Source organism: Phaethon aethereus (assembly GCF_964289735.1).
Source record: "Phaethon aethereus genome assembly, chromosome: 25".
Taxonomy (NCBI): domain Eukaryota; kingdom Metazoa; phylum Chordata; class Aves; order Phaethontiformes; family Phaethontidae; genus Phaethon; species Phaethon aethereus.
Genome location: NC_138601.1, coordinates 7,176,924 through 7,204,703, shown reverse-complemented (window position 1 = coordinate 7,204,703; position 27,780 = coordinate 7,176,924). Strand labels below are relative to the sequence as shown.

The 27,780-nt window shown below is 38.0% G+C and overlaps 1 protein-coding gene across 1 annotated transcript; it reads left to right on the top strand.

The window, feature by feature from the left end:
• Positions 1-2,404: 2,404 nt before the first annotated feature.
• On the top strand, positions 2,405-27,595 carry BRCA1 (BRCA1 DNA repair associated; the record flags this gene model as incomplete). The annotated part of the gene is made up of 20 exons (XM_082010634.1): positions 2,405-2,485; positions 3,023-3,111; positions 4,018-4,163; positions 7,909-8,014; positions 8,934-8,979; positions 9,397-9,539; positions 10,041-13,409; positions 14,085-14,170; positions 15,568-15,742; positions 18,095-18,227; positions 18,441-18,607; positions 19,087-19,412; positions 20,344-20,431; positions 21,953-22,030; positions 22,528-22,568; positions 23,877-23,960; positions 24,380-24,434; positions 25,765-25,838; positions 26,378-26,438; positions 27,492-27,595. The coding sequence occupies exons 1-20, from the start codon at positions 2,412-2,414 to the stop codon at positions 27,593-27,595; spliced, it is 5,445 nt and encodes a 1,814-aa protein (XP_081866760.1). The 5' UTR covers positions 2,405-2,411.
• Between the last annotated feature and the right edge of the window lie 185 nt (positions 27,596-27,780).

The following is a 27,780-nucleotide window of genomic DNA, read 5'->3' as shown; positions in this document are numbered from 1 at the left end:
TCAGAAAACAAAAAGAATTGCATTTTAAGGCTATGTATGTTGATGTTTTGTAAGGCTCAAGTGAGAAAGTACAAGACAGAACCTGTATTTTGCTCTTATGTTCTATTAAATTTTGCTTTGTTGTTACAACCTAAATGTGTCAGTCCTCTATCCAGTTAGGGAGAAAACGTAACTGACTGTATTAGAGTATTGTTTGTAAAGCAGCCTGGGTCTTTGTGCATTGTCTCTCAAATGTGAGGTCTGTAGTTCTTTAATGCAAACAAATGCTAACATAGCATAGATTCTAGTTAAACCCTAGATACCTAGAATGTCTGATAAGCTTTTGAAAGACTCTTGCTTCCATTGAACCAAACTGCTGAATTTTATTTTGTTCCTGGTGGCAAATGTTTTTAAATCCTTACATTTTAAATCCATTTGGAAAAATTTTGCTTTACTGCCATTGGAAAACCAAAGTAATTTCTGTGTTGGTAATAACATCTATTACAAAGGCACAGAGCAGAAAGCATAGAATGTCTGTAGCACTATGCAGAAAAAACTTGCATCCAAACCTCTCTGAAGAGGTAGCATGCTTTTTGCTGAGGCATCACCATTGGATGGTTGGCTTGATTAATCATTGACTTAAACAACATTAGAAGAGCTAGAATAGGAACTATTTCCTACATCTGTTGTTCTTTATTGCATGTGGAATTTGGTAGAATAATGAAATATCTCAGAAAGTGGTTTTACACAGCCTGGTACTGCTGATTGATGGGACGAAGCTGACTTCAACATGGAATGGAGATTTTCGATGTCTACCTTTTTTGTATTTGCGCAATAAAGATTATGGAAATGTGTGCTGTTTAGCTTAAACAGCAAGACACATTGCGAATGGCAGTTCAAAAGCAGGATTTTAATGCACCTAGCAGTATTGTTGGTAATTATTAACTGGGCAGAAGCCTGTGAATATGGTGAAGTTGGGCCTGTCTTGCTTTATTTCCATATGTGATGTTAAGGCATAAAGGTATAATCTTTCTTTTCTATTATGGCAAATTAAAATATTAAAACATCCCAAAATATGGATTAATGAGATTGGGGAATGAATAACACATGCAAAGGTAATGCTGAGGCTGCTTTTGACTCTTGGAATATAGTTTACTATAGGCATAAGTTAGACTGTTCTGCAACGGTAGTGTTGTATTTGTTTTGTCTGTTTTCATCCAAGTTATGTTGATGTGTTGGTTTCATTGGAATCATTATATAAACTTATTTATATACTACTAGGTTGTAGACAGAACACAATCACAGAGAGGTTTCCTTATGTACATACATGGTCTGTGAAACTCATAAAACCTTTCTTATGTAACTGGGATTTGTAACACAGTGTATGCCTAAATTAGAGCAATATTTTTTTAAATTACTTTTTAGTATTTGTTCAAGGTAGATTACATTTTAAGGTGAGTTGAACAAGGGACTTGGTTAGAGCTTTTCTGAAAGCCCTAGTATCAAGTTAAATATTAATTTTCATATTGTGCTAGACAGGAATGAATTTAGAATAGAAAACTGAGTGGGAAAGGAATAACTTAAATATTTATTTGTGTTAACACATCTGTGCCTTTGGTTTATACAAATATAGTAAAGAGTCCAATGGGCTCTTGAACCCAGTAAAACTACACTGTCCTTTATGCTTGTCATGGGAGGTCAGCATTGAAAAAGAAGACATTTGTATTTTAACTCCAAGTTTCCTGCACTGCTGAACTGGGCATGTGCAGAAAATGCTGTCTTTTTGCCAGGCAGACAAAGATTCTGAAGACCTAGTAGATATGTATATATCATCTAGTGACAGTATTTATTACTGTACCTGGTTCTCAAGTGAAAAATCATCAGGTGTGTCATATTTCTCTTAGCCACCAAGGGTTTTTTGGGGGTTTTGGGGTTTTTTTTTTTTGAGTTCAGAAAAGTGACTATATCTCTGAATATTTTGTTGCTCCTATTTTATATGTAACTTCTGTGTTGTTTTGCTTCATTTTTCTTTTTGTAGCTTGGATGTGGTAGAAGAGCCAGTTTCAACAAAATGTGATCACATATTCTGCAGGTAGGTTTGAAAATGTGTAATTGCAATGCTTAGTCACTATGTTCTTATTCTCCATGTATACTTCTCTTCTTTAGTGCTAATGATGTATACTGTGTTTTGGTAAGTTAATGTGTAGCTACTTTAGGGGAAACATCAATTCTGAATAAGAAATAACTGCAGTTTCACAGAATGTGTGAAAGAGCATTGATTAGTTCATTGTAACACCATAACAAGAATACAGACATTCAGCTTGATAGTGAAGGATCTATCAAGGCGTGGTGCACGCCTAGGATCAGTTTTAAAGAAAATAAAATCCTCCCTTTTGTTACGATTGTGATAATTCTTTTTTCCTAGGTTCTGCATGTTCAAACTCCTCAGCAAAAAGAAAAAAGGTGTGATACAGTGTCCTCTGTGTAAGACTGAAGTTACCAAAAGGTAATGCATCTTTGCAAGTGGGCTTGAGGATGAGAAGTTTGAACTCTAAGGAAAAGTTAATCTGTCTTAAAAATGTCTTAGCAGAAGACTGAGATAAACAGGAGAAGGTGGTTATTAAGTAAACTGTCAGTTTCCAAAGGAGTAACTCTTTAGTGCCTTACCTCAATACAAACTTTTTCAAGTGATCACAGGTGAAGACACCATTCTTACCGAATGTTTGTGCTGCCAGGTATAGACTGTATTATATTACAATGTCCAATATACATGTGTATAATATCCAATCAGTACAACTAGTTTCTCTGTGCTAAACCTTCATGAGGAAAAACAGGAAATTCTCACTTTGTGGTAGTTTTAGTTCCTGTAGTAATGTTTGTTTTGGGGAATTGTGGTGTTATTCCTTGGCAACAATTTCTCATAATCTCATCTTCCACTTTGCAGTTTTACTCCATTTTTTGTTCAGCCTAAATTCTAGAAGAACTATTAATAGTTTACCTATACATTTGTCTTGCATCAACTCATGTGGTGTTGTTATTTCAGAAGTCTGAAAGAAAATTCCAGATTTAAGCAACTAATTGAAGGGTTGTTTGAAACTATCCATGCGTTTGAGCTTGACACTGGAGTAAAGTGTAAGTGTTGTGAATGTATGCTCCCCACTTTTTTAAAAATAAGATTTTGACATTTGTGTCATAATTATTTGCAAGGTATGTCACTTACTGTGCAGTATTCAACGTGGGAAGAATTATCATTTTTCTTGGATGTAGAAGCATAAGTTCCATTAAGTTCCTGAGGTTTTCCTACAATAACCTCTTTAACAGTCTTAAGGAGTTTTACTGTGCGTTTGATGACTCCAAGCAATCTTATTTTCAGTTCCTGGAATATAGCTGAATATGTATCAAATAGTCTTTAATCTATAACTGTGTAGCAAAGTCCTGCTCTTGATTACGCCCAACCTTGCAGCTTTTACTTCTTAGTCTTGGAGCCTGAACTAGCAAGTGCTATAACAGTGTATGTTAACTTGTCCCATTCAGATATATCCTTTCGGTATCCAAATTAATCCTTTCTAGTACTTGGTGCCTTGCAAAGGGTATAGGCAAGTTAGACACGCGTGCGTTTGTATTTTGGGAAACAAGATATTGTTGTTGGGGGCAGGTGGTGGTTTGTGGGGTTCAGTTTGGTTTTTTTGGTAGCATATTATGGTATAAAAACTAGGCTCAAAGTATTTTCAACTTGTTCAGTCATTATAAAATCACTAATATTAGATCCTGTTCTTGCTAGATATCCATAGAAGCAAAATTGGTTGGGAAAATTAGTTGGCAAGATTAAGATTTTAGTTAATACTTGAAGAGTACTCATAAAGAACAATCGGACTAATAATTTAAACAGATTTCTTTCTTTTCATAATTGTATTTTAGCTGTATATGTGCTAGTTGCGTAGGATCTACACAAGGCTATTTTATTAACATGTAATATCTGTTGTCATGCTCAGTGTAAGAAAATACTTTTGCTTTTATTTTCTTATTGACATTTTTCAGTTTTAAATAGTCATCACTTCCCTAAAACATCCACAGAAGCCACTGCTGCTGAGTTCCTGTGTAAAGAAAGTTCTGTTATCCAAAGTAAGGGCTTCAGAAAAAGGAAAAAAAGTGATGAAGAAAATGGACAAGAAAACTGCACCTTGGTATTCCTTTTTTTTTTTTTTTTTTTTTAATTTTAATGCCTAATTAATTTTGATGGATTGTTTAGTGTTTTATTTGGAATATGTATACATGCATATACATAAATTAATGGAATAGGAGATTTTAGTTTGCTTTCAGATCACTGTTTGACTTGAATATTATTGCAGACAGGGACATCTAAATATTTTTGTCTTCCTAACCTACTTTAAAAAGTTGTTTGCATAAAATGACCTGAACTTAAAGATAATATTGCCATAATATATTCTGTTACTGAACTAGAATCATAGACTCATAGAATGGTTTGGGTTCGAAAGGACCTTAAAGATCACCTAGTTCCAACCCTTCTGCCGTGGGCTGGGACACCTTCCACTAGACCAGATTATTCAAAGCCCCATCCAGCCTGGCCTTGAACACTTCCAGGGAGGAGGGATCCACAGCTTCTCTGGGCAACCTGTTCCACTGCCTCACCACCCTCATAGTGAAGAATTTCTTCCTTATATCTAATCTAAATCTACCCTCTTCCAGTTTAAAGCCATTACCCCTTGTCCTATCACTACATGCCCTTGTAAGAAGTCCCTCTCCAGCTTTCTTGTAGGCCCCCTTCAGGTACTGGAAGGCTGCTGTACAGTCTCCCTGGAGCCCTCTCCAGGCTGAACAGCCCCCATTCTCTCAGCCTGTCCTCACAGGAGAGGTGCTCCAGCCCTTCGATCATCTTCGTGGCCCTCTGCTGGACTCCCTCCAACACATCGATGTACTTCTGTTAGAGGCCCCAGTGCTGAACACAGTACTCTAGTGGGGTCTCACGAGAGCGGAGTAGAGGGGGTGAATCGCGTCGCTCAACCTGCTGGTCACTTCTTTTGATGCAGCCCAGGATACAGTTGGCTTTCTGGGCTGCAAGCACAGATAGCTGGGTCGCGTTGAGCTTTTCATCAACCAAGACCTCCAAGTCCTTCTGCTCAGGGCTGCTTTCAATCCATTCTCTGCCCAGCCTGTATTTGTGCTTGGGATTGCCCTGACCCATGTGCAGGACCTTGCACTTGGCCTTGTTGAACTTCATGAAGTTCAGATGGGCCCACTTCTCAAGCCTGTGAAGGTCCCTCTGGATGGCATCACTTCCCCTCCAGTGTGTCAGCCGCTCCACGCAGCTTGGTGTTGTCAGCAGACTTGTTGAGGGTGCACTCAGTCCCACTGTCCATGTCAAAGATGCTAAACAGCACCGGTCCCAGTACTGACCCCTTAGGAACACCACTTGTCACTGGTCTCCATTTGGACATTGAGCCACTGACCACAACTCTTTGAGTGCGACCATCCTGCCAATTCCATATCCACAAAGTGGTCCATCTGTCAAATCCATGTCTCTCCAATTTAGAGACAAGGGTATCGTGCAGGACAGTGTCAAATGCTTTGCACAAGTCCAGGCAGGTGACCTCAGTCACTCTTCGCTTACCCACCAACGCTGTAGCCCCATCATAGAAGGCGTAATTTGCACTTAGTGAAGCCATTTTGGCTGTCACCAATCACTTCCTTATTTTCCATTGTCTTAGCATAGTTTCCAGGAGTATCGGCTTCATGATCTTAATGGGCACAGAGGTGAGACTGACTGGCCTGTAGTTCCCTGTAGGTCTTTCTTTTTCCTCTTTTTAAAAATGAGGATTATGTTTCTCCTTTTCCAGTCAGTGGGAACTTCACTGGACCGCCATAGCTTCTCAAATATGATGGATAGTGGCTTAGCAACTTCCTCCACCAGTTCCCTTGGGACCCTTGGATGCATCTCATCAGGTCCCATGGACTTGTGCAACTTCAGGTTCCTTAGATGGTCTCAAACCTGATCTTCCCCTACAGTGGACACTTCCTCACTCTCCCAGTCCCGGCTTATGCCTTCTGCGACTTGGGCAGTGTGGCTTGAGCACTTGCCAGTGAAGACTGAGGCAAAAAAGTCATTGAGTACCTCAGCCTTCTGTAACCAGGTACCCCGTTTCCTTCCAGAGAGAGCCTACATTTTCCCTAGGCTGCCTTTTATCACTGACATACCTGTAGAAGCTTTTCTTGTTGCCCTTGACATCCCCGGCCAGATTTAATTCTATCAGGGCTTTAACTTTCCTAACCTGATCCCTGGCTTCTTGGACAATTTCTCTGTATTCCTCCCAGGCTACCTGTCTTTGTTTCCATCCTCTGTAGGCTTCCGTTTTGTGTTTGAGTTTGTCCAGGAGCTCCTTGTTCACCCCTGCAGGCCTCCTGGTATTCTTGCCTGACGGCCTTTTTGTTGGGATGTATTACTCCTGAGCTTGGAGGAGGTGACCCTTGAATATTAACCAGCTTTTTTGGGCCCCTCTTCCCTCCAGGGCTTTATCTCAAGGTACTCTACCAAGCAGATCCCTGAAGAGGCCAGTCTGGTCTCCTGAAGTCTGGGGTAGTGAGCTTGCTGTGCACCCTCCTTGCTGCCCTAAGGATCTTGATCTCCACCATCTCGTGGTCATTGCAGCCAAGGCTGCCCTTGAGATTCGCATTCCCCACCAGCCCCTCCTTGTTGGGCGAGAACCAGGTCCATCATAGCACCTCTCCTCATGGGCTCCTCTATCACTTGGAGAAGGAAGTTACCATCAATGCATTCCAGGAATCTCTTGCATTGCTTATGCCTTGCTGTGTTGTCCCTCCAACAGATATTGGGGTGGTTGAAGTCCCCATGAGGACCAGGGCTTGTGAACGTGACGCTGCTGCTATATGTCTACAGAGGGCCTCATCTGCTCGGTCTTCCTGGTTGGGTGGCCTGTAGCAGACCCCCACTATAGTGTCACCTGTCCCTGCCTTCTTTTTAATCCTGGCCCATAAGCTCTTGGTCGGCTCCTCATCCATCCCCATGCCTAGCTCCACGCACTCCATCTGGTTATTGAGATAGAGAGTGACACCCCCTCCTTGTCTACCCTGCCTGTCCTTCCTAAAGAGCCCGTATCCTTCCATTCCAATGCTCCAGTCATAGGAGGTATCCCACAACATCTCTGTGATGCCAATAAGATCATAGCCCTGCAGGCATGCGCACATCTCGGACTCCTTGTTTATTCCTCATGCTACATGCGTTTGCATAGAGGCATTGAAGTTGGGCCACTGATGAAGCTGACTTACTGACTAGAGTGGCTGGAATTCCTTTGTGCTGCTCTTCAGGTGCCCTTCTGCTGACCTGTGATCCTTCTCAAAGCTCTGGGCATCTATTGCTGGCACTGGCGTCAAACTGATAGTAGCAGGATGGATTGAGGTTCCTCTCCCCTGGCAACTTTAGTTTAAATTCCTCTTCGCCAGCTTGGCAAGCCTATGACTGAAGATGCTCTTCCCTTTCTGAAACTAGGGTTGAAAGCTTTTTCGTACTCCTTGTTTAATAAGGCTGTCTAACTCTTGGTAGGCTTTTTACCTTTTTAGTGGTAAGACCATGAATATGTCTTAAGAAGTACATGAGTTTGTTCATGGTACATTGTTTCTTGTCTCACCTAGTTCATGCTGAATAGAATATTAAGATAAAACTGTTAATTTTTTGAGCTGTTAAATGCGTGATAATGATTTCTTTTAACACACTCCATTACTGATACCAGGACAATAAATTACATGTATTGGATTTTTGTATAGAGGCTGCCAATTTAAATACTTAGTTCATATGTAAGCCCCCTCCACCCCCCGCTGTAGTTTAAATAATTACTTATTTTTTGGAAATGGCCTACTGTTGTAAATAATTGTTCCTTTCTATTCTTCTGTCGGCAGGAAGCTAATGTGGATACACAGCTTACAGATACCAGGGTCAAAAGATGTCCCCTAAGAATCAAAGCCCAGAAATGTGACTCTGAAAAAGAGATTTATATAGAGTTTGGTAAGATCTGTTGTAGATCCGCTAGTTGAGCTTATGTATAATGCTTGCTAAGTAATGAAAGGTGATGAAGTTCAAAGTCTTTATAAACACTTAATTTCTCCTTAACACCCAAAATGAGAACAATTCAAAGTTTGTAAATCAAAGGTGTTTTTACATAATTTATTATATTGTAGGAAATAATGCAGCTGTAGTAAACTTTTAAGGCTCAGTGTACAAGATCCAAAGAAAAGATGCTTACAGATGTGAAAAAAGTTGTAGTTGTTATAACTAATGATAGCTACTGTTTTCTAAAGAATATTAAGCCTTGTCAGCAGTGCTTGAGGCTCTAGTTAATAACCAAATATAAGAATGAAATCTAATTGAGAAAATAATATTTCATTTCTGTCTACCCTAGCTTTTCAGAACTTGCTTTTTATCTGGTGCTGACTGCTGTGAGAAACATGATAGACGCTGTGCATAGTTTTTCTCCCTCTTCCTTCAAGGAAAGAATTGTTCCTTTTTAACAGATAGTGTTCATTGTCTCTCTTTTTTCCTTATTGCTTCTACCAAGATCAAAGGATCCAAGACAGATATTCAAATATATTGCCCTGACTTCCAGTTAAATTCTAAATACTAGCAGCTGTTTCATGCATAAATTTAGAAATTAGAAAATAACTCCTAGCTAATTAACTCGTAGTAGCTCTCTGTTACCAGTCACTGTACTTAAACAGAATTTTATGCTAGAACCCTGTAGATATTAATACATAGAAATCATTATAATTAGGTAAAATACTGAACAATTGAACCTGATTTCATCTGATAAAAGTTGAAAGCATCTGCCTCTGGAATGAACTAAGCACGCATTTTTCTGTGATCATAAACACTGAATCTGGCAAGTGGTCTTTCTCTGAATCATTTCAACCAGCTGATTTGTTTTTAGGCTCTGATTCATCTGAAGAGCTTTTTAAACAGGCAAGCAATACTGGGTAAGTAAAGGTGGTTAAGGAATACATATTTTCGAAAGACAGTAGTTCAGTACTCTTATTCCCATGTTTTAGTTTCCTGCTTTAGGACTGAGAGAATTCTTCAAGCTGACAAGTGATTTTCAACTTTGAGGGCATCAGAGTAGAATGGGTAGCTGACTCCCATCAGTTTGTCATATAATATGCTTTAAAGTTGTTTTCTAAATGTTTTGTTGCTTACACAGACATTAGATCTTCAAGAGGAAAGCATGTACTATGCTTTAGAAAGTAAATGTTAAATTCAGGAATGTGGGAGGGGATCTTTTAAAGAAATGGCCTGAAACTCTGAAGGGGTCTAGTTGTGGCAAGTGTCAGTCATCATCTTCTATTATGTCTATTGTGGTTTTCTCTGTAATGAAAGTAGATTTCCCTTCCCAACAGGTTAGAAGACAAAGAAGTGCTTCAGATTTCATCTCAAGAAAAGCTAGAAGAATTTAAGAGTGCTGAGAAGGGGAGTGAATATTCTTGCAATACACATCCTGACAAAGTGGCTGCTAAAGAAATAATTCTACCAAATGTCATAGGTATGTTATTTTGGTGACAAAAATGATTAAGCTTGAAAGGAAGACACCAAGTTAACATTTTTATTTCACATTATTAAATATATATACTTGTGCTGTTGTACATTATAATTTTGTTGATGCCTACAGCTAGTGACAGTATAATACAAGACTATACCTGTAGACTAGATACTTAAAATGTGGGTATTTTGTGCACAGGAACAGAAGGGAAAAAAGTAACTTGATCAAAGTGCAAAACTTACTCTATTCTGCATAAGCCATATTATCCCTTATAATACAGGCTGAGAGCACTGTCTGTTCATTCATGTAAGAAGTTGGGTGAACATATGTAATATGTAATTTGATTTTTCTCCCTTTCTCTAGAGGGAGATTTGTGCAGTGTAGTATTCTATTTTGGGAGGAAATAAGAACGGTTCTTTTAAAACAAAGTAACCATTAAGCTTATCATTGTTCTTGTGCATGTAAAATGGGGCTTAATAATTTATAATACCTATAAATCTTCAGGTGAAAGTGATTTCTCGAAGGAAGGCTTGAGCAAGAAAAGCACTCGGAGCATCACTGAATATGCCAAACTTGGCCAAGTGAATACGACTGAATGCCAGAGTTTTCCTTTAAATGTTCTTGCTGTAGACCTACTCACAGAGCAGTGTGACAGAATAGGTAATGCCAGTCCCTTAAGGAATGGGGACACATCTTTCTTTAAGAACACAGAAGAAATGGATGCAGAGCAAACTCAGTGCAACAGTAAAAGCAAAGAGTTTGACTTAAAAGATAGCTCAGAGAGCAGGTTGGATAAAAGCACGGAAATAGATATTGTTGTACAAAGTGTGGAAGCTGTGGAAACGTATGAACCCAAGAATGATTCTTCCCATGAAAAAGAACTTCCTGTGGAGAAACTACTTAAGCCAGAGACACTTCACTGTGCTACCCAGAGTCAAGTCTCTAGGAAGAGACTGAAGCGAAGCATTCAGAAAGTCAATGAATGGTTTTCAAAAAGCAATGAGATTCTGTCTTCCAATTCTTCCCAGGATGATTCTGCTGGAGCAACTGATGTTTCAGGTGAAGGAGATGCATGTTTATCAGATAAAGATTCCTGTATTTCAGAAAAGACTGACCCTATGGTAGATTCCATGGAAACTGAAGTGGTTGAAAGAAACAAAAGATGGTCAAAACAAACAGCAGATAGCATCAAAGACAAAATATTTGGGAAAACATACAAGAGAGGGAGGAAGTCAAATCCCTCTATCTTGAGAGAGATTTTACCTACTACAAAAAAGGAAGATGCAGCTGCTGATGAGAAGTGCTTGAATAATTCCAGTAAAGACAGACTAAAGCAAAGAAGGAAGACTGCCTCTCTCCTGCAGCCTGAGGATTTCATCAAGAAAAAAGGTATGGAAGAGGCAGATGACTGCCCTCAAAGTATTAACTGGTGCCCTGGAGATGCTGAAAAGAAAAAATGTGATCAAAGCTCTGCTGTTAATGAGAGTCACCTGTCTGAAAGTAGAGAGGATAATACACGAGCAGAACTTGATGAAGGAGGAGGATCCATATGGAAGAAAGCTGCTGAAAAGGTGACTGGCAAGTACTCTGATGGGGAGCTGAAACTGAATAACTGTGATCAGAAAAGCACTAAAAAAAGTAGTTCTGCAGCAAAAAGATGCAGGCATTCTACTAGAACTGTGTGTGCTCTACAGTTAGTAGTGGATAGAAACTCTGTTTCCCCAGATCCATCTGAGCCACAGATTGATAGCTATTCAAGCAGTGGAGAACCAAGGAAAGCTGATTCTGAGCGAAGACAAGTCAGGCGCAGCAGGAGACTTCAGTTACTTTCTGAAGAAATAACAAAAGAAACAGGAAAAAGAGTAGTAATTAAGGGAGCAAGAAAGTATGACAGTGTGCATGAAGGGTCTTTCTTTGGAGTCCGAGGGAATGTATTAGTTCACACTTCTGAATGCAAAGACTTGTGTGAGCCCCAGGGTATGCTGAGTTACAAGCCACTCACTAATCTGAAGGGTGGAGATCTGGCTGCAAATGAAATACAGATTAGTCTAAAGAATTCATCTGACGTTGCAGAAACTGGAAAAAGTCTCTTCAATCCTACATCTTCATGCCAGCATTCAAACTGTAGTTGCTTTGCACCTGATGCAGGTTCTCAAGAAGGTGAAATACTAGGTAGCCCTTTGCACCTACAGTCTCCCTCAATGACTGTTCTGCACACTGCTTCCCACCCGACTGAAGAGATGAGAGAATCACGTACTACTTTTCCCCAGGATAGTAGACATGATGCACAAAATGTTCCAGGGGACTTCAGAACTGGAAAGTTGACAATGGCTAAAAATATTTTGGAATTGACGAAGGAAGCTGAAGATAGTGAGTTAGACACACAATATCTGCGAAATATATTTAGGCATTCAAAACGCCTATCATTTAGCCTTTATCGTACTCCCATGAAGGCGTGTACAGTAGAAGATGCTGCTTCTGAAACTTTAAAGATAGCGTGTGCTGATCAGGTAGAAAATAAGCATAGCAAGTATTTAAAACCAGAAAACTTGCAAGAAGAGAAAACAACTGCTGAGAGCTTGAGTAGGGTTTGTGAGAAAGAGAAGCTTAAGACCTATGAATCTGCTTGTGTTAGTCCTGTGACTTGCTTTGTTGGCAACACTGAATGTATGCACGCAGGGGAACATCAAGAAGATGTTTCACAGGTTGCAAATCAAGGGAATCTGACAGTAATAAGAATGGGTGCTGCTAGGATGGAAGACGAAAACAGATCACAAAAAGGAGAGCAAGGTAATGAAAAGACAGTGTCAACTGACATAGGGATAGAAAGCAAGTTGAGACAGAATCCAATCAAAAATAATAGCCAAAGTGATCAGAGTAATACAGAAGAGCACATTTTCAAAAGAACTGATTTAAACACAGTCAATGAAATAGGCTTCAGTTCAGAAAGCAATCAAGCAGGAAAGGCCAAAGTTGTTGACAGCAAAGGACCAATACCACATTTTCCGTCCAGATCAATGATTTGTCCTGAAACTTGTCAGCAAAGGCCTGCTCAATTCAGCTGTGAAGTCACTGGGAAAAAAAGTAGCAAAAGAGAAAGAAAACAAGTAAAGGGGAATGAAGAAGCAGCAACTCAAACTGCTAGCACAGGGATGCCTGAGTGTTTAGTTACAGAGGCTCTAGAAGAATCTCTTAAAGGGAATAGTGATTTTACAGGTTTGTCTGAAACCCCTGATGGTTTACTGTGCTCTGATGATGATATTGAAAAGAACACCAGCTTTTCTGAAACTGATAGGAAAGAGAGATCTGCTGTGTTTGTAAAAAGAAGTGATAATACCATGGTAAAAGAACTACACAATAGAAATGTTAGTTCTCAAGGTATTCAAAGATCTCGAAGAAGAGCACAGAAACTGCAATCTTCAGATGAAGAATCTAGCGAGGATGAAGATTTACCATGTTTTCAGACATTAATATTTGGCAAATCAGTAAGCACACCTTTGCAGATCAACAACCAAGTCACATCTGTGGTAGAGTCTTCAGTAAGTCCTATCACATTGCCTCACAATGAAAGTCACGATGACAATAATATGCAGAAAATGCCTGAAGCTGCCCTAAGTAATGGGTGTGTTTCACCAAGCCAGGAGTCAGAATGCTCCGTCAACTTATTTTCTTCCCAGTCCAACATGTCTGAAGAATCAGTTGATGGAGCACAAGAGCTGAAGAAACCTTTAATACAATTTCATACATCCAAACAAGTGAGCAATGTGAATGAGAATAAAGAAATTTTTCAAAGTTGTAATGGAGGGCTGAAGAGAAGCAAAACAAACTTCAAAGATGAATGCCAAGAAGACCCAAACATGGGAGCAAACCTAGGTACAAACCAAGCTTTTTATCTCTACAGCTGTGTTTGTAATTTCATTGCACCTAGGTTTTTGGTGTTTGCATGGGAACTTTGTTCTGTATTTATGTGGTGCTTGCCCTTTTAAAATAATGTATAAGCCCTAAACAAACACACACAAAAGCCTCAGTGGTTTATTTCCTGAAAATTAAGTTCTCCCAGTATTCTTTGTTCAGAGCAAAAATGAATAGACTGTGCACTAGAGGCCAGACTGAATCTGTCTGATGGGAATTAATTTTTGAGTGAAATGCTAGCTTTCTTATTGCCATGTGACACTTGCATCTATCAGCAAAATTTCATAAAGCCTACCTAAGCTGTTTCACCAGATGAAATGTTTGTTGAAACTGGCTGTAGAATTCTGTAATGCTTATTTTGACCATATTTATGGTTTTCATAAATATTTAGGAATCTTTCATCTCTATTGAAACACTTTGAGTTCTATTTACTTTGAGATATGTGTGATGTGGTATTCTTCGAAATGGTCACTTAAAGTAGATCTGTGTTTTTTAAAGTGTTTTCAAAGCTTGTCACTTTATCATTATAGTTAACAGTTGGCTAAAAGATCTGTGTGGTAAGAGATTATGGATAACATTTGTTTTGTTATGGTTTTTTTCTTTAACTAACTCAGATTTTCTTCCACCTTCTTCAAGGTGAAGCATCTGGATACGATAGTGAAACAAGTAATGTAGAAGATTCATGTGGACCATTCTCTCAGGGTGAAATACTTACTACACAGGTAAGGGAGTGTATGCACTAAATTCTAAAAGTAGTTTGCGTTCTAAGATATAAGCAAGTACATGAAAGCTGTGAAGTCAATGTAGTGGGAAACTGCTTTCATCATAATTCTTTGTGTCGCTAGGTTACTTCCAAGGACATAATTAATGAAGAATTGTAGAACTGCTTGTATGCCATTATTTGTCCAAATTTGCCTTGCATGGTAACATTACATTCTAATGGCCATAATTTGTTATGCGGTATTGATTACAGCGCTTAATTGTGCGAGATGCTAGTTAATGAATCTCCACACTTGACCAATGCTGGAAACCTCTGCTTCGTGTATTTAAAAGCTTCATTGATAGGAATTTATAATAATTGGTGACAAGATTGGATATGCTACATTATGTTATTTAGAAGCATGGAGACTTGCTTTCTAAGGGTAAAGATTAAATCAAATCATTCCATATTAGAATATTATAGATGTAAGACCCAACAGGCGGTGTCCAGTGAAAGGTGTGTCTAGCACACTATGTTTTCTCTACTATTAATTTTGTGATTACTGCTTAATGGCCTGACTTTATGTATTGGATGATTGGTGTGGGGGTTTTTTGTTGTGTGTTTGGGTTTTGGGGTTTTGTTTTGTTTCGTGGATTGGGTTTTGGGGGTTTTTTGTTTGGGGGTGTTTTGGGGGTTTTTTTGTCCTCTGTAACTTCAAGGTAAATCTTATGCCAAATCTCTGTCTTCAGTATTCTTTTTTTATTGATTCAGTAACAAGGAAGTTCCACATGGTGCCAGTGCTTAGAGCTACAAATGTATTCAGTGCTGTGGAAACTGCTTTATCCTGTATGGTGAAAGTTTTAGGTGTTTAAAAGGATCCTTTGGACCCCTGAGCTCTTCTTATGAGGAGGTGTATATGGCATGTTTTTAATAGAGGGTATTGTAATTTTTGAGAGGAAATGTAAGTAAGAGTAGGATGAAATATTTTATTCCTTTTAAACAGTCTTTGGGTCTTCCAGTAATGGTGGAAAGTGCAGAAGCTCAATACTTGATGTCCATTGTTAAATTTTAATTTAAGTGGCTAATGCAAACTAATGCAGTTGGGGCAAAATGACTTTCAAAGAAATCTGTGCAGAAGTTCTTTTTTTGTTTGTTTGTTTTTTTCCTGACTGATTAAACTCTGGTAAGCAATCTAAGCTGAAATAATGACTGTGTGGTTGTTTGGGTTTTTTTGCTTTTGACATAACGTGTGTGCTTATTTGTTACCAGTAAAAGCACCACAGTCACCTTCTGAACACATGGTAAAACGAATTCCAAATAATTTTGCTGTTTCTAATTTTCAAGGATTTGTTGAATAAATTAATCTTACTGCTTAAAACTGAGTTTGCTAATGTTGGCAAAATTGTCTATCCTTTTCAGCAGAAGAATGCTATGCAAAATAACCTAAAAAGACTTCAGCAAGAAATGGCTGTACTTGAAGCAGTGCTAAAGCAGCATGGAAGTCAGGACTGTGAATTTTTACCTATCTGTAGGGAACTGCCACATTCCAGTAGTGAAGAAACACTTGGAATGGAACAAATGAGACAACAAAGAGGTAAATAGCAATGAAAACCTTTCCCAGCTTTCTTACAAACAGTTGTATGACTATTACTAGTTCCTTTTTCCCTCTACCACAAATTGTAGCGTTAATTTAAAATTGATACATTAGCAGAATTTTACGTAAATTCAGCTGTTCAGTGAGACATACATGTTTTATTTATAACTTAGGTACTACACTTAGTCTAAAAAAATTCCTGTTACAGCTCTTTGTGAGATTACGTGGTGTAATTGCATAAATGGTGTGAGTAGGCCTTGTGGCTTGGCAGTACTAATCCATGTTGTTTGTTCGTCAGTTCTAGTTGTACTCTTGTTTTTTCACTGAAATGGGTAAGGGACTAGGAGAGTGTCTGAACACCCAAAAGGACCTGGCCTTTATTGCTGTGGTAGAAATTGTCCTTTAGCATATCAAGGAACAAGACAAAAATTAGGTTAGGGATGTATTGGCTGTCAAAAGTAATAGAGTGTAAGTCAGGCTGCTGATGGGCAAAGAAGAGGCGAATACCTATAGTGGTGTGTAAATCCCCGGAACAGGACATGAACACAGGGTTCCTAGCTGGAAAGCACACAGGGCAGTAAATAAATGGTGAAGAATACTTCAGTAATCACCAAAGGCTTATTGTGTATTGAGGCTAAAGTGAGTTGCTGCCAGCTATGTAAGTAATTGTGAGAGGTCTTTATTTAAGATTTTTCTTTGTTAAAGCAAGACAGATACTGAGATTACTGTTCTGACAACCTATCTGCAACAGAGCGTAGAGCATTCTTTGAACAAAGCCTACAGTAAGTCCACATGTTCATTGCTGAACTTCTCAGCGTTCTAGAAAGGCACACAGGGCTGACTTCAAGATTTCCAAAGATATAATGCTTATTGAACTCTTAGATAAATTGCACCAGTGCTTTATTATCTTGCTACTAAAAATTTATTTCCAATTCTGTGGTCTTACTTCAGTCAGTTATCCTATTTTCTGAGGGCAGCTAGAATAACTTAACATCCTGGATTTCAAATTTATTCAGTGTCTTATCATGCCTTTACTGTGTATGGTTTTCACTGTGGAGTCTTTTCTATGTAAATTCAAAGACTTTCATCACTACTGTGGGTGCTAGTCAAATATCACAAAACGATCTGTAGATTGCTTTTGATCTCTTGAATGAGGCATTGTACAATGTGAAGTATGAGACCTATAGATTAACATCTATCTTAAAAAAAAAACAAAACAAAACAAAAAACCCCAAACAAAAAACAACAAAAAATGTTAAATCGTCAGCCAATATGGTGCAGCTATACCAATGGGTCTTCTGCTTGTGTGTCAGAAAGTTAGTTTTCATTGTCAGAGTGTAATCTGCATCGGGAAGTTCCTTCATGGAGAAAAGGGGGTTAAGACAAAAAAAGTGAAGAGGCTGAGCCTTTGAAAGGTGCACAGTGGTATTTTCAATTCATTCAAAAATCTAAGGTAACAGTATCCTTCCTACTGTGGCTGCTGCTTTGATACTTGGATTCCTGACAGGAAAGTAGGGTCATTTATTGTGGAAGAAACTCACTATAATCCTCTTCGGATTTTCTGTTACTGATTTACCAGCTGCATTGTTTTCAGCTTTCTCTCTATCTCATCTTTTGGACATTTTGAGCCATTAAAACATTAACAGTATATTTAACGCTAAGAGACTGCTCAAACCATGCTTAGTTAACAAAGCTCATTGAATTGCATGGCATTCAACCTTACTACAGATCGAGAATATTATTTCATAGAGAAGACTTTGAAATGTAATCTTTCTAAAGCCAGTAGGACAAATTCTTAAGTATATATGCTTGAAGATTCAGGCAGCAAATCAATGTTTAGTTTCCTTTGGATGGGAAAATTGCTTTAAATAATTTCATTAATACAATGCATGTTTACATTGCTATGCTAGAATATGGATTTGAGACTCGTAAAAACTTAAACTGATTAGAGTTATTGATGGTTTGATAAAAATCACAGGCATCTTTAGCTATCAGACAAATGCCTCTCTACTGCTTGTGAACAGAGGCATGGTAATGTGTTGAGGGTATTCATAAACAAATTGCGCTAGATAGTGTAGGTTTGCCTTCGGCCTATTTTATATCCTACTTTTTCCACCTAATGCATAGCTGACATCTTAGTTTTGTAGATTATTTAATATGTGAAATAAAACGTAGTTGTTAGCCATACTTCAAACAGCCTAGTATTTTGTCTAGATTTCTGTTTTGGGACACTTGCCTCTCTAAAGTGTATCCAGATTGAGATTTTAGAGAATGCTTGACTTCTTACCTGAAGAAACAGTTAAGAACAGTTGGTTTTTTTGCTTGTTTAAGGATTATTTTTTTCTTTTAAAGGGGCAGAGTCAACCTCAGAAGGAAATCTTGAAAATCATAAATGCAGCTGTTCAAAGGAATTTTCAGCCAATGATTTCCATGTTATGCCAAGTGATTCTCGCAACAGTAAAATCAGAGAGTTAGAAAAAGAAAGGTAAATGTTTTTGGTTTGTGCTGTTTTGTTGTTTGAGTTTTTTTGGTTTTTTGGGTTTTTTTTTAACTTTTATTTCTAATCTTGTATTTTTGAATACATAAATCTTGAAATAAATACTTCTCAGCTTTTGAGCAATTACAGTAGCTTAGCTGTTGCCATGTAGTTCTGATACTTAAAGGTAAAAGGTATTAAAAACGATTTCCCTCTCTCAAGGTTTACAGAATTGTTGCTTCCATCTTCTAAATCCTATTTGTTAAAGAGAACAGATTTCAAGAAAGGCCTTCAGTGTGACGGTGTTCTGAAGAACACAGCTCCTTCTGAAAAGACAAAACCTGTGCAGGAAGCAGTGCAAGAATACAGTCAGTGTCAGCTTGAAGCAGGTAACATTTAAGGGGGATCCAACACATTTTGATTTCTGCTTTTTTTCCTGCTTTTTTGATGTTTTTACACACAAGCAAGATAAAACTTTTTTTTTTTTAAATCAGGGATTTTAATTTATATATATTCATAGTCAATTTAGAAAGATGCTACTTCTTATTTCGTTGGTTTTGTTTGGTAGCCCAGCTATACAGCTACCTTTCAGGATGCGGTTGGACAACATTTTGATAGTAATGGGAGTTATTATCAGTCTCATATATAAATTGGTGCTTCTTGACAGATACACTACTCAAAGTTTCACAGGTATTCTAGTGTCTCAGCTATAGATCAGGAAAAAGTAATGATAGAGGCAAAGGTGAAATAATAAATAAGGAGAGGAAGTAACTGCAGCATTTAAACTTAAAAGGTAGAGCAACAGCCTTCCACCATGACTACAAGAAGGATGAAATTGTTTCAAGGAGTAATTTCTTTTTTCCTTCAGAAAATGCAGATGAGCAGAAATCTGGGACCAGGCTAAACAGTGCATGTGTCTTGCCAAATCTCTCTGGAAATGTGACCAGGAGTCCAAATAGCTCTTCCTCCTCTGAAAGGCTTCTTAACCCTCAAACTGCAGAAGCAACAGATAGTTCTCTTGTAGCTCAGAATGCTAATAAAAGCCGTGCTCAACAATATAAATCAAAGAGAAGTGTGTGTTTTCCTGTATCTGTTCTGCACAATGCAGCTGGGAAAGAAAATGCTACAAGTCCAGTTGTGACTAACAGGAAAAAAATGTCAATTGTGGCATCAGGTCTGAATCAAAGTGAGCATGTAAGTATATTTCAGAAGTTTTAGAGATCACTCTCATAATCCTCGACATAGAGCTAAGTATAATGGAAACTAATCTTACAATAATTGCAGATCAGTAATACAGCAACTCAAGTAAAACTTTTTCACTCCTAAAAGTATGAAGAATGCTGCCTGTAAACAGCACTATTAAGCTTTAGTGAAGTTTGAACTTTTTTAATTACTGCCTACTGTCTAGAGGGAAAATATATTATTCCAAAGCAAGAGGGCTTTATTTCTAGAAAGCCTTGGGGCTTGAGGGAGAAGGGGGCTGGTTGGTTGGTTGCTTCCCTTAATGCGATAGGACGAGAGGAAATGGCCTCAAGTTGTGCCAGGGGAGGTTTAGATTGGATATTAGGAAAAATTTCTTTACTGAAAGAGTGGTCAAGCATTGAAACAGGCTGCCCAGGTAAGTGGTGGAGTCACCATCACTGGAGGCGTTCAAAAAACACATAGACGTGGCACTTTGGGACATGGTTTAGTAGGCATGGTGGTGTTGGGTTGATGGTTGGACTTGATGATCTTAGAGGTCTTTTCCAACCTTAATAATTCTATGATTCTATAAAGTTCTCAGATGCTGCTTCTTTATTCAAATTCTGGTCCATAGTGAGGATTTCTGTAATTAATCAATTCTGAGTTGCTAATTAACCTGTTTCTATGATCCATTTCCAGGAGAAGATACGGCTTTTGGTTTATAAACTACTGACCAGGAGCTCTTCTTTACTTTAGCCTGTTGAATGATGCCAAAATTATTGACTTTAAGAAAATGTACATTCTGTGTGCCAGAATTTGCCAATACAAATAAACCCATTACTTTAAAGTAGTTATCTTATTAGGTTATACTCCTATAAACTGGAGTTGTTGGGGTTTTTTTAATCTGTTTTGCTAGCTATTAATTGTCTTAACTACTTTTCAGTTGGTGGTCCAGAAGTTTGCAAGAAAAACTCAGAGCACTTTATCTAATCACATTACTGAAGGAACAACCCATGTCGTAATGAAAACAGGTTTGTTGGGAGCTGTGTGAACAAATCCTATATTTACACACCATATAGAATTTTAACTCTAGGCTAACCAACAAGCAGACAGTTCAGCAATAAATTTCAGTAAGTTTGAGGAGAAGGTATTAATTGTTTTCTTCTCTGATAATTTTTTTGTTTCAACTTGCAAATCTTTCTTACTCTATTTCTCAGAATCAGCAAGAGTATGTTTTGTTTCTTCGTGTGGTTTGAAGTTAATGTTACTAAATTTTTTTTTTTTTTTTTTTCCCCCACACCAACTGTTTGGTCACAACTTTCAGGTGTTTACAGCACGTTAACATGAAGTAGTTCAGAACCAGCCAAAAAGAAAGCAAGATAGTTCCTAAAGAAACGGGATACAAACATTGTGGAAATAAGATGCTATTTTGGTTTCCTAATTCCTTCTAGGGATTATAAATGCTGTTTCATTCTAAATTTTTGAAAGAAACTGATCTTTAATAGAAAACTGGAAGTGGGACTTAATTGTATGCATAACTGATGGTAGTTGATAGTGAAGGCGTGCTTCCATGGGAACAAAGAACTACCATTTCATCACAACTATTATTTGCGTGCTTGATTAAGGTATTCAAATTAGGTTTTGGTCTTTGGTAGAGCTCAAGAATGCCATTATTCAAAGCTTGAAGGAACTTTCTAGAAACTTACAATGGTACAATACTACAGTTTCAAATTTCACAAATGTATTCTGAAACAGATAACATATTGACTTCAGGAGAGCCTAATGTTCCTCAGTAACATTAAGTTACTATATTGCTGTGTCTAGGCGTATGTTATATTTAAGCTCTCTGCAGAACCTCTCACTAGCTTTTAACCAACATGTCCTTTAAAAGCAAAATATTTTGAGCCCAGTCTGGGTGTTGAGTATGTTATATTCTGTGCTTGCATTTTGCTTCATAGAAGCACTTCTAGCTAGCTCATATTTGGATACAATCTATCACATCAGCCTTTCTTGCTTTTGAAAACCTACATAGAAGCCAAAAAGTCCTGTTATTCCCAATCTATGGACTCAATTTTTGCCTTTTTCTTCAGGAAGTGTATCATAGACACCATGACCATATGTTTTTGGTGAGGTAGATTGCTCTGTCTTCATAAAACAGAGATAGGATAAACTGCTTTCTGAAGTTGTGCCTGTTCTGGTCGAGTAGAAGATGATCTTAGATGGCTAGTCATCTAAAAGTTTATGTCAGCATTAGGCACTGAATCCTACTGTTAGTGTCCTCTGTCTTGACTAATATTCATGCTTTTTCTTGCCTCTTATCTTTACTGAATAACTTAAAAAAGTGTTCAAAAGTTGTACATGTGATTAGTTTTCTGCTCAGTTCCTTCAGTTTAGTAGAATCAGGACACTAAAATTTTGGAACCTTTCTGTAGATGGTCTTGATATTTTGCTTTTAGGTACAAATAACCTGAACAGTTTGGGTTTTTGGTTTTTTGGGGTTTTTTTGACTAATGGCAAAACTGAAAGAGATCTTATTCTTGTTTGCTCTGCAGATAAGGAGCTGGTGTGTGAACGGACACTGAAGTACTTTCTGGGTATTGCAGGAAGAAAATGGGTAGTTAGTTATCAGTGTAAGTTATGGGCTGGTTCTTACCAGCTCTTACCACTTACTAAAACTTGTTTTGGAGCTAGAAGGTCTCTGCCCTTCTATCACAACTACACTCTTACTTGTTCCACTAAAAAAAAAAAAAAAAAAAGGATCCCTTAATTTCTTGGCATCTGATGTTTTGCAGATACTTTAAAATAAATTAAAAACAAACAAACAGCATCATCAAACTTCTTTCTCTTCTGAATACTTTTCCTGCTTTCAGATAACCACACTGGATCGCTCCGCACCCTGACAAAAGCCTTTCCTCCCTCTTAATTTAAATCTTTGAGTTAAGTGCAAAATTAGTATTATTTATAAAAGTAGAAGAACTCGTTAAGTTCTTTAAGGCATCATACAGTATTCAGTTTCGCTCAGTACAAATACCTTCAATTTAATAAGGTAATGAAGTCAGACTATTGGCAGTAGAAGAACAATTTTGCTGGGTAAAATGACTTGTCCTGTTCTGCTCTTTTTATTTAGGGGTAATTCAGTCTTTTAAAGAAGGAAGGATACTGGATGAGGTAGGTCATTTATCTTGAGTGAAATGTCAAATGCGTAAGCAATGCTGTTACATTGACAGACCTATTAGTAGCCTCAGATATTGTCTAAACTGCTAATATATGGAAATTTGGCTCTGAAAACTGGGATTCTAGCTTTACCAAATGCTAGGACCGAAAGCCACACTTAGGCTATATGTATTCATTGTTATTGAAGACATAACGGGTCCCTATTATTTTTTGGAACAGGTTATAGGCATGGTTTTTTATAAGTGTTCCTACTGATATTGATGGATTACAGCATAGAGGAAAAGATCTGTTGTCTGCTTAAGGAAATAATGTTGGAACATAATAGCCAACTACTGAAAACTCATTCCAGGATTTACTACCTTTCCTAGTAGAAATGGCTTATTTGATATGACCCTGATTTATATGGATTTTTGTATTCCTGGGTAGTATCTGGATTTTCATTCTCTAGTACAGGTTTTTGGAGAATGTCATATTAGTGACACAGCGTGGATTTCATATATCTAAAGAGCAGAAATGCCCACTTTCTGGTATGAAATCCATATGTCCTTTTGTCAAGCCCAGGGTGAAGAAGAAAAATCTTAGTCACAAGAAGGCTCTAGGAAGGGGTATTAAAGGCCCTCCTGTGCTTGCGGTGAAAGGGGAAAATTGCTACAGAATTGACTGGGAATGCTAGAATATGGGACAGCTGTTAACATTGTCATACACTCTTACATTGCTTTAGGCAAGGAGAAGAGCCTCCAATTATAATGAAATCCAAAAAATTTTTTTTTTTTTTCCCCCCCAAGTAAACAGGAAATATGCAGCTGCTCTTCATACTCATGTAGCAGGTTAGACTGCAGGGAAGTTTTGGAGAAGTTTCAAGAAAGTATTGGAGAAATGGGAGTTTGAGTCAGGTGTAGGCCTGAAATTACGAAATGCAGCACTGTATTTGTTATTAATCTATAAACTAAGTGAATACCTTGAAATAACCTTATGTACTGGTAATTAATTTCTATGAAATGAGACTTTACTAAGAAGTTAATTATAGTCTTGGAATATTGCCCCTTCTTTTATATGGTATGCTAGACTACTATATACAGTTTGGCTATAATTTGCTGCTTTAAAAATTGTCAGATGCTGCAGGGGTTTTGTTACAGCTCTCCATCATTTTTCTTGAAAAGCCTTTTAATTAATTTTCTGCACACAATTGTAAGGTTTCCAGTTTTGAAATCTGACAACTTCTTCGTGTTCTGATCCAGAACTCTGACCAGGAAAGTTTTCTCAGTCTCTAACTTCTGATTGCTTGTTTATGTTATGTTCCAGGAGGACTTTGAAGTTAGAGGAGATGTAATCAATGGGAGAAACCACCAAGGTCCTAAGAGGGCTAGACAGTCTCTGACTGAAAAGGTATGAGCACTGCAGGGAGGAAAACCTGTACGGCTGTGACTGTTTCAGATATGTGGCTAAGCTAGCTGAATATGTAGAACTTCTTCCAATTTCTCTGCTGTTCCATATATACAGAGTTGTACAAATTAAGTATTTTTATACGTGAAAGGTGAGCTTTGTCATCAGCAGTGCCGATATGCTCAGGTGATTCACTGTGCTTAGAGTGAATGCTGTCTTTTTATAACCGGTATAGGATAGCACAGGATTGGGGGCTTTTGATTATATTATTTTGTTTTGTAGGCTACAAAGAGCGTCAGATATACTTTGCAAAACAGCGATAGCTTGATAACCAGTCTTAGAAGTGCAATGAAACCAGCATATTAAGTATTGTCCTTTAAAGCTTCCATACGTACACCGTTAACATGTTCCTTTTTTTTCAGATCTTTAAAGACTTTGAGATCTGTTGCTATGGACCTTTCACTGATATGACTACCGGTATGTTATTTTAATGTAATTAAATGAACTCTTAGCATAAAAAAAATAATTTGGAGGGGGATTGTGTGCATTCACCAGAGTTTTACATTTGACCTCTTCTTGGTAGTCCTGTACCTCTTTTACTCTGAAACTGTCAAAATACCTACATGAAGTACAGTGTAGGTAAAGAACTTTATCCAGGTCTATTCCCAGGCAGAATGGAAGCAGTGTTCTCTTCTATTTGGATATCCCCAGAGAACTGCTCTGGCAATTTTGCTGCATTTCAAAACAGGCCTTCTATCTAGTTTATCTCTGATTCTCTAGCAATGAAAAAAGAGCATTAATACGCTGTCTGATGATTGCTTTAGATGCTGTGGAACACTTGTATTTGAGCATTTTTTTTCCTTCTGTCTTAGTAAACAATTTCTAAGTATTGTTTTTCTAGCAATTGACACATCCTCAGTGTAATCTTCTCTCTAGCAGCAGATGTTAAAAATGAAACACACAACAAAGCCAGGAGTTCATATACAAAGAAAAAGCTGGGCAGGATAGCTTCTTTTTGTTAATTTAAAATTGAATAAAGTACTGTAGATGTTCTGAAAATTTAAGCTAGAATTTTTCTACGTACATATTTGTACATCTCTTCCCATTTTTGTGGCTTATTCAGCAGGTATGTTCCAATTTGTCCAATACAGCTTTATTTTTGGCTGGATGAAATATCCGCACATCTCTTGACATTTACAGTAATTGTATGTATGAGGATGCAGTGCTTTCACCTGCTGCAGTGATCATCAGTTATGGCTCTTGTACTTGAGACACTTACCTTCTTCACTATCAATTCAACAAACTGGTGGCAATTAAATACTTTGGCTACTTTTGTTAATGAGAGATAATCACAGTTGTAACTCCTGATTTTTAATTTTAATTTCATGTCTTACATCCTTATGATAAGAGGAAATAAATTGTTAGTGACTTTCTCTTTAAGTTTTGGGCATGTGGTGTTGCTTTTTCAGGAGTTTTTTGTTTTGTTTAGTACCAACTAGAGGATGAGGGTGAGTTGATGTTCCTCAGCAGGCTAGAAAGTGAAAGGGCTTACTGGAGGTGTTCAAAAAACATGTATATGTGGCACTTCAGGACCTGGTTTAGTGGGCATGGTGGTGTTGGGTTGACGGTTGGACTTGATCTTAGAGGTCTTTTCCAATCTTAATGATTCTATGATTCCCTACTAAGGCTTACATTTATTTCAAATTATGATAGTTTATATCTTGGAACAAACACATGAGGGCTTAGAGAATAGTGTTTACGTGATGTAAATCATTGAAGTAATAAATTGTTTATCTGATTTCTTCAGAACATCTAGAATGGATGGTGGAGCTTTGTGGTGCCTCTGTAGTGAAGCAAGTTCATCTGTTCACACACAAAACAGTAAGTGTTAATAAATGTTATACTTAACATTGTCAATGGTCTACAGCAATGTAATACACAATATGTTGAAAGATTACTTGGCCCTCATGGACTTGTCAAAGACTGGTGCATATAGATATGCTAGAGAGAACTGTCTGCGCAGTAATGATGCCAAGCCGCATGGCAACAGTTCTTGTGTTCTAGACTCTGGCCACTCTGTATTAGAAGACAGGCTCACGTAGTGGAAAGCTGATTAGACTACTCTATGTCAGCCTGTAGGCCAGATAGCTAATCTCTATTGAAATTAGCACTGAGCCTCACTTTCCAGTGCTAAAAAGCCTTTAGTGCCTTAACTTAGTCACCGCAGTCCTGGAGAGAAATCACAGAAAAATCCTAGGAACTAATGTCTTTCTCCCTTTACTACTGCTTCCTAAAGTCTTCTCAAGTGATGCACTGAAGCAGAGTTAGCCCAGTTATCGCGCTCTGCAGATAGGTGTGAGGGTGATTTAATGACAGACAGATAATGGTAGCATTTTTATTTTCTTATCCTGAAATCCTAGAATTCTAATGCTGTCGTGGTTGTGCAGCCAGATGCGTGGATGGAAAACATGGATTACAGAGGTAAAACGACACACTGTCATGACTGTTTTATGGTACACGTTGACTGTCTTTATCACCTCAGTCCTTTTAATGGTTAAATACCAGAGAGGTTTCGATTAGAGGAATAGAAGTAAAATACTACTGCATCTGGAGATGGTGGTATGTCTGGAAAGAAAAATTTTAAAGGACAAGGTATATTATCTCAAGAACCAGCAACGGAGTTTTAAAAGGTAGTCTGGCAGGCAAATCCTATTCTTAGCTCAGTTGTCCTGCGTATCATCAGCTTTATAGAAACTTTTCTGATTGGAGGTAGTTTCTAAAAGGTGGGGAAGCATGCCCTTGAGGACTAGTAAGATCCAGGAGAAAGCCTCAGGTGGGACAAGATTCTCTTGGTTTGGAAAGAATATCTAGCTGCAAAGCTGATACACCTTTGCTTCCCCCTCCCCCCCCCAGCTCTAATCAAAATGCTCCAGAGAAACCATGAGACACTGAAAGTGCAAGTGTTCCAGACTAACTTACTTTTAAATGAGATAAGTGGGAGTTGTGGGATGAATGAGAGCTAGTTAGACTAGTGGAGTTCAGTGAAAAAATGGAGCAGGAGGAGAAACAACAGCTGTTTCCATGGCACTGGGAAAATGAGAACATAAAGAAAAAGATCCTGAAATAGTGAAGAACAGTCTGGGAGCACTTCAGTAATTTTCTGTTGCTTCTCTCTTAATGAGACTCATTGCTTGTCACATACTCAGTATGCCTGAGCAGACAGGAACTGAGGTCCTAAATTAAAAGATGACAAGGACTGCAGTCTTTGCTTTTAGTGTTTATTCTATGGTGTTCAAAATTTCCTGCCTGACCATTTGCCAAACATCTTTTGGTTTTGGAGCAGCAATATTACCTGCATTGTTAAAAGGAGTTAGTAGTGCCACCTCACTGTTCCTAGACTTTTGTTTCTTATCAAGGCCTTTAAAATGTCTAAAATAAAGCAAATAGCTTGATCTGAATGACGTTAGTAAGCTCACCTTAAGCTTCCTTTGACTCATTGATAATAGTTTTACCGTTTGTGTCTTTCTCTTACAGCAATCCAGCAAAAGAACAGTGTTGCCATGGTGACTCGAGAGTGGGTATTAGACAGTGTTGCTTGCTATGAGTGCCAGGAGTTTGATGGTTACCTTGTGTCTTAAGGGTGATCTGCAGTTCATTTTTTTTCATTGCTCAGAAATTCTCATCAGTGCTGACACTTTGGTAATTATTTTAAAGACTGAGGAAAAATGTTTAAGTCACACAGAGACTACGTGCATGTCGTGTTCTTGTTCAGAGTAAAATAACTACATTTTTATTAACAATAAAGTTACTTAAACAACATTGC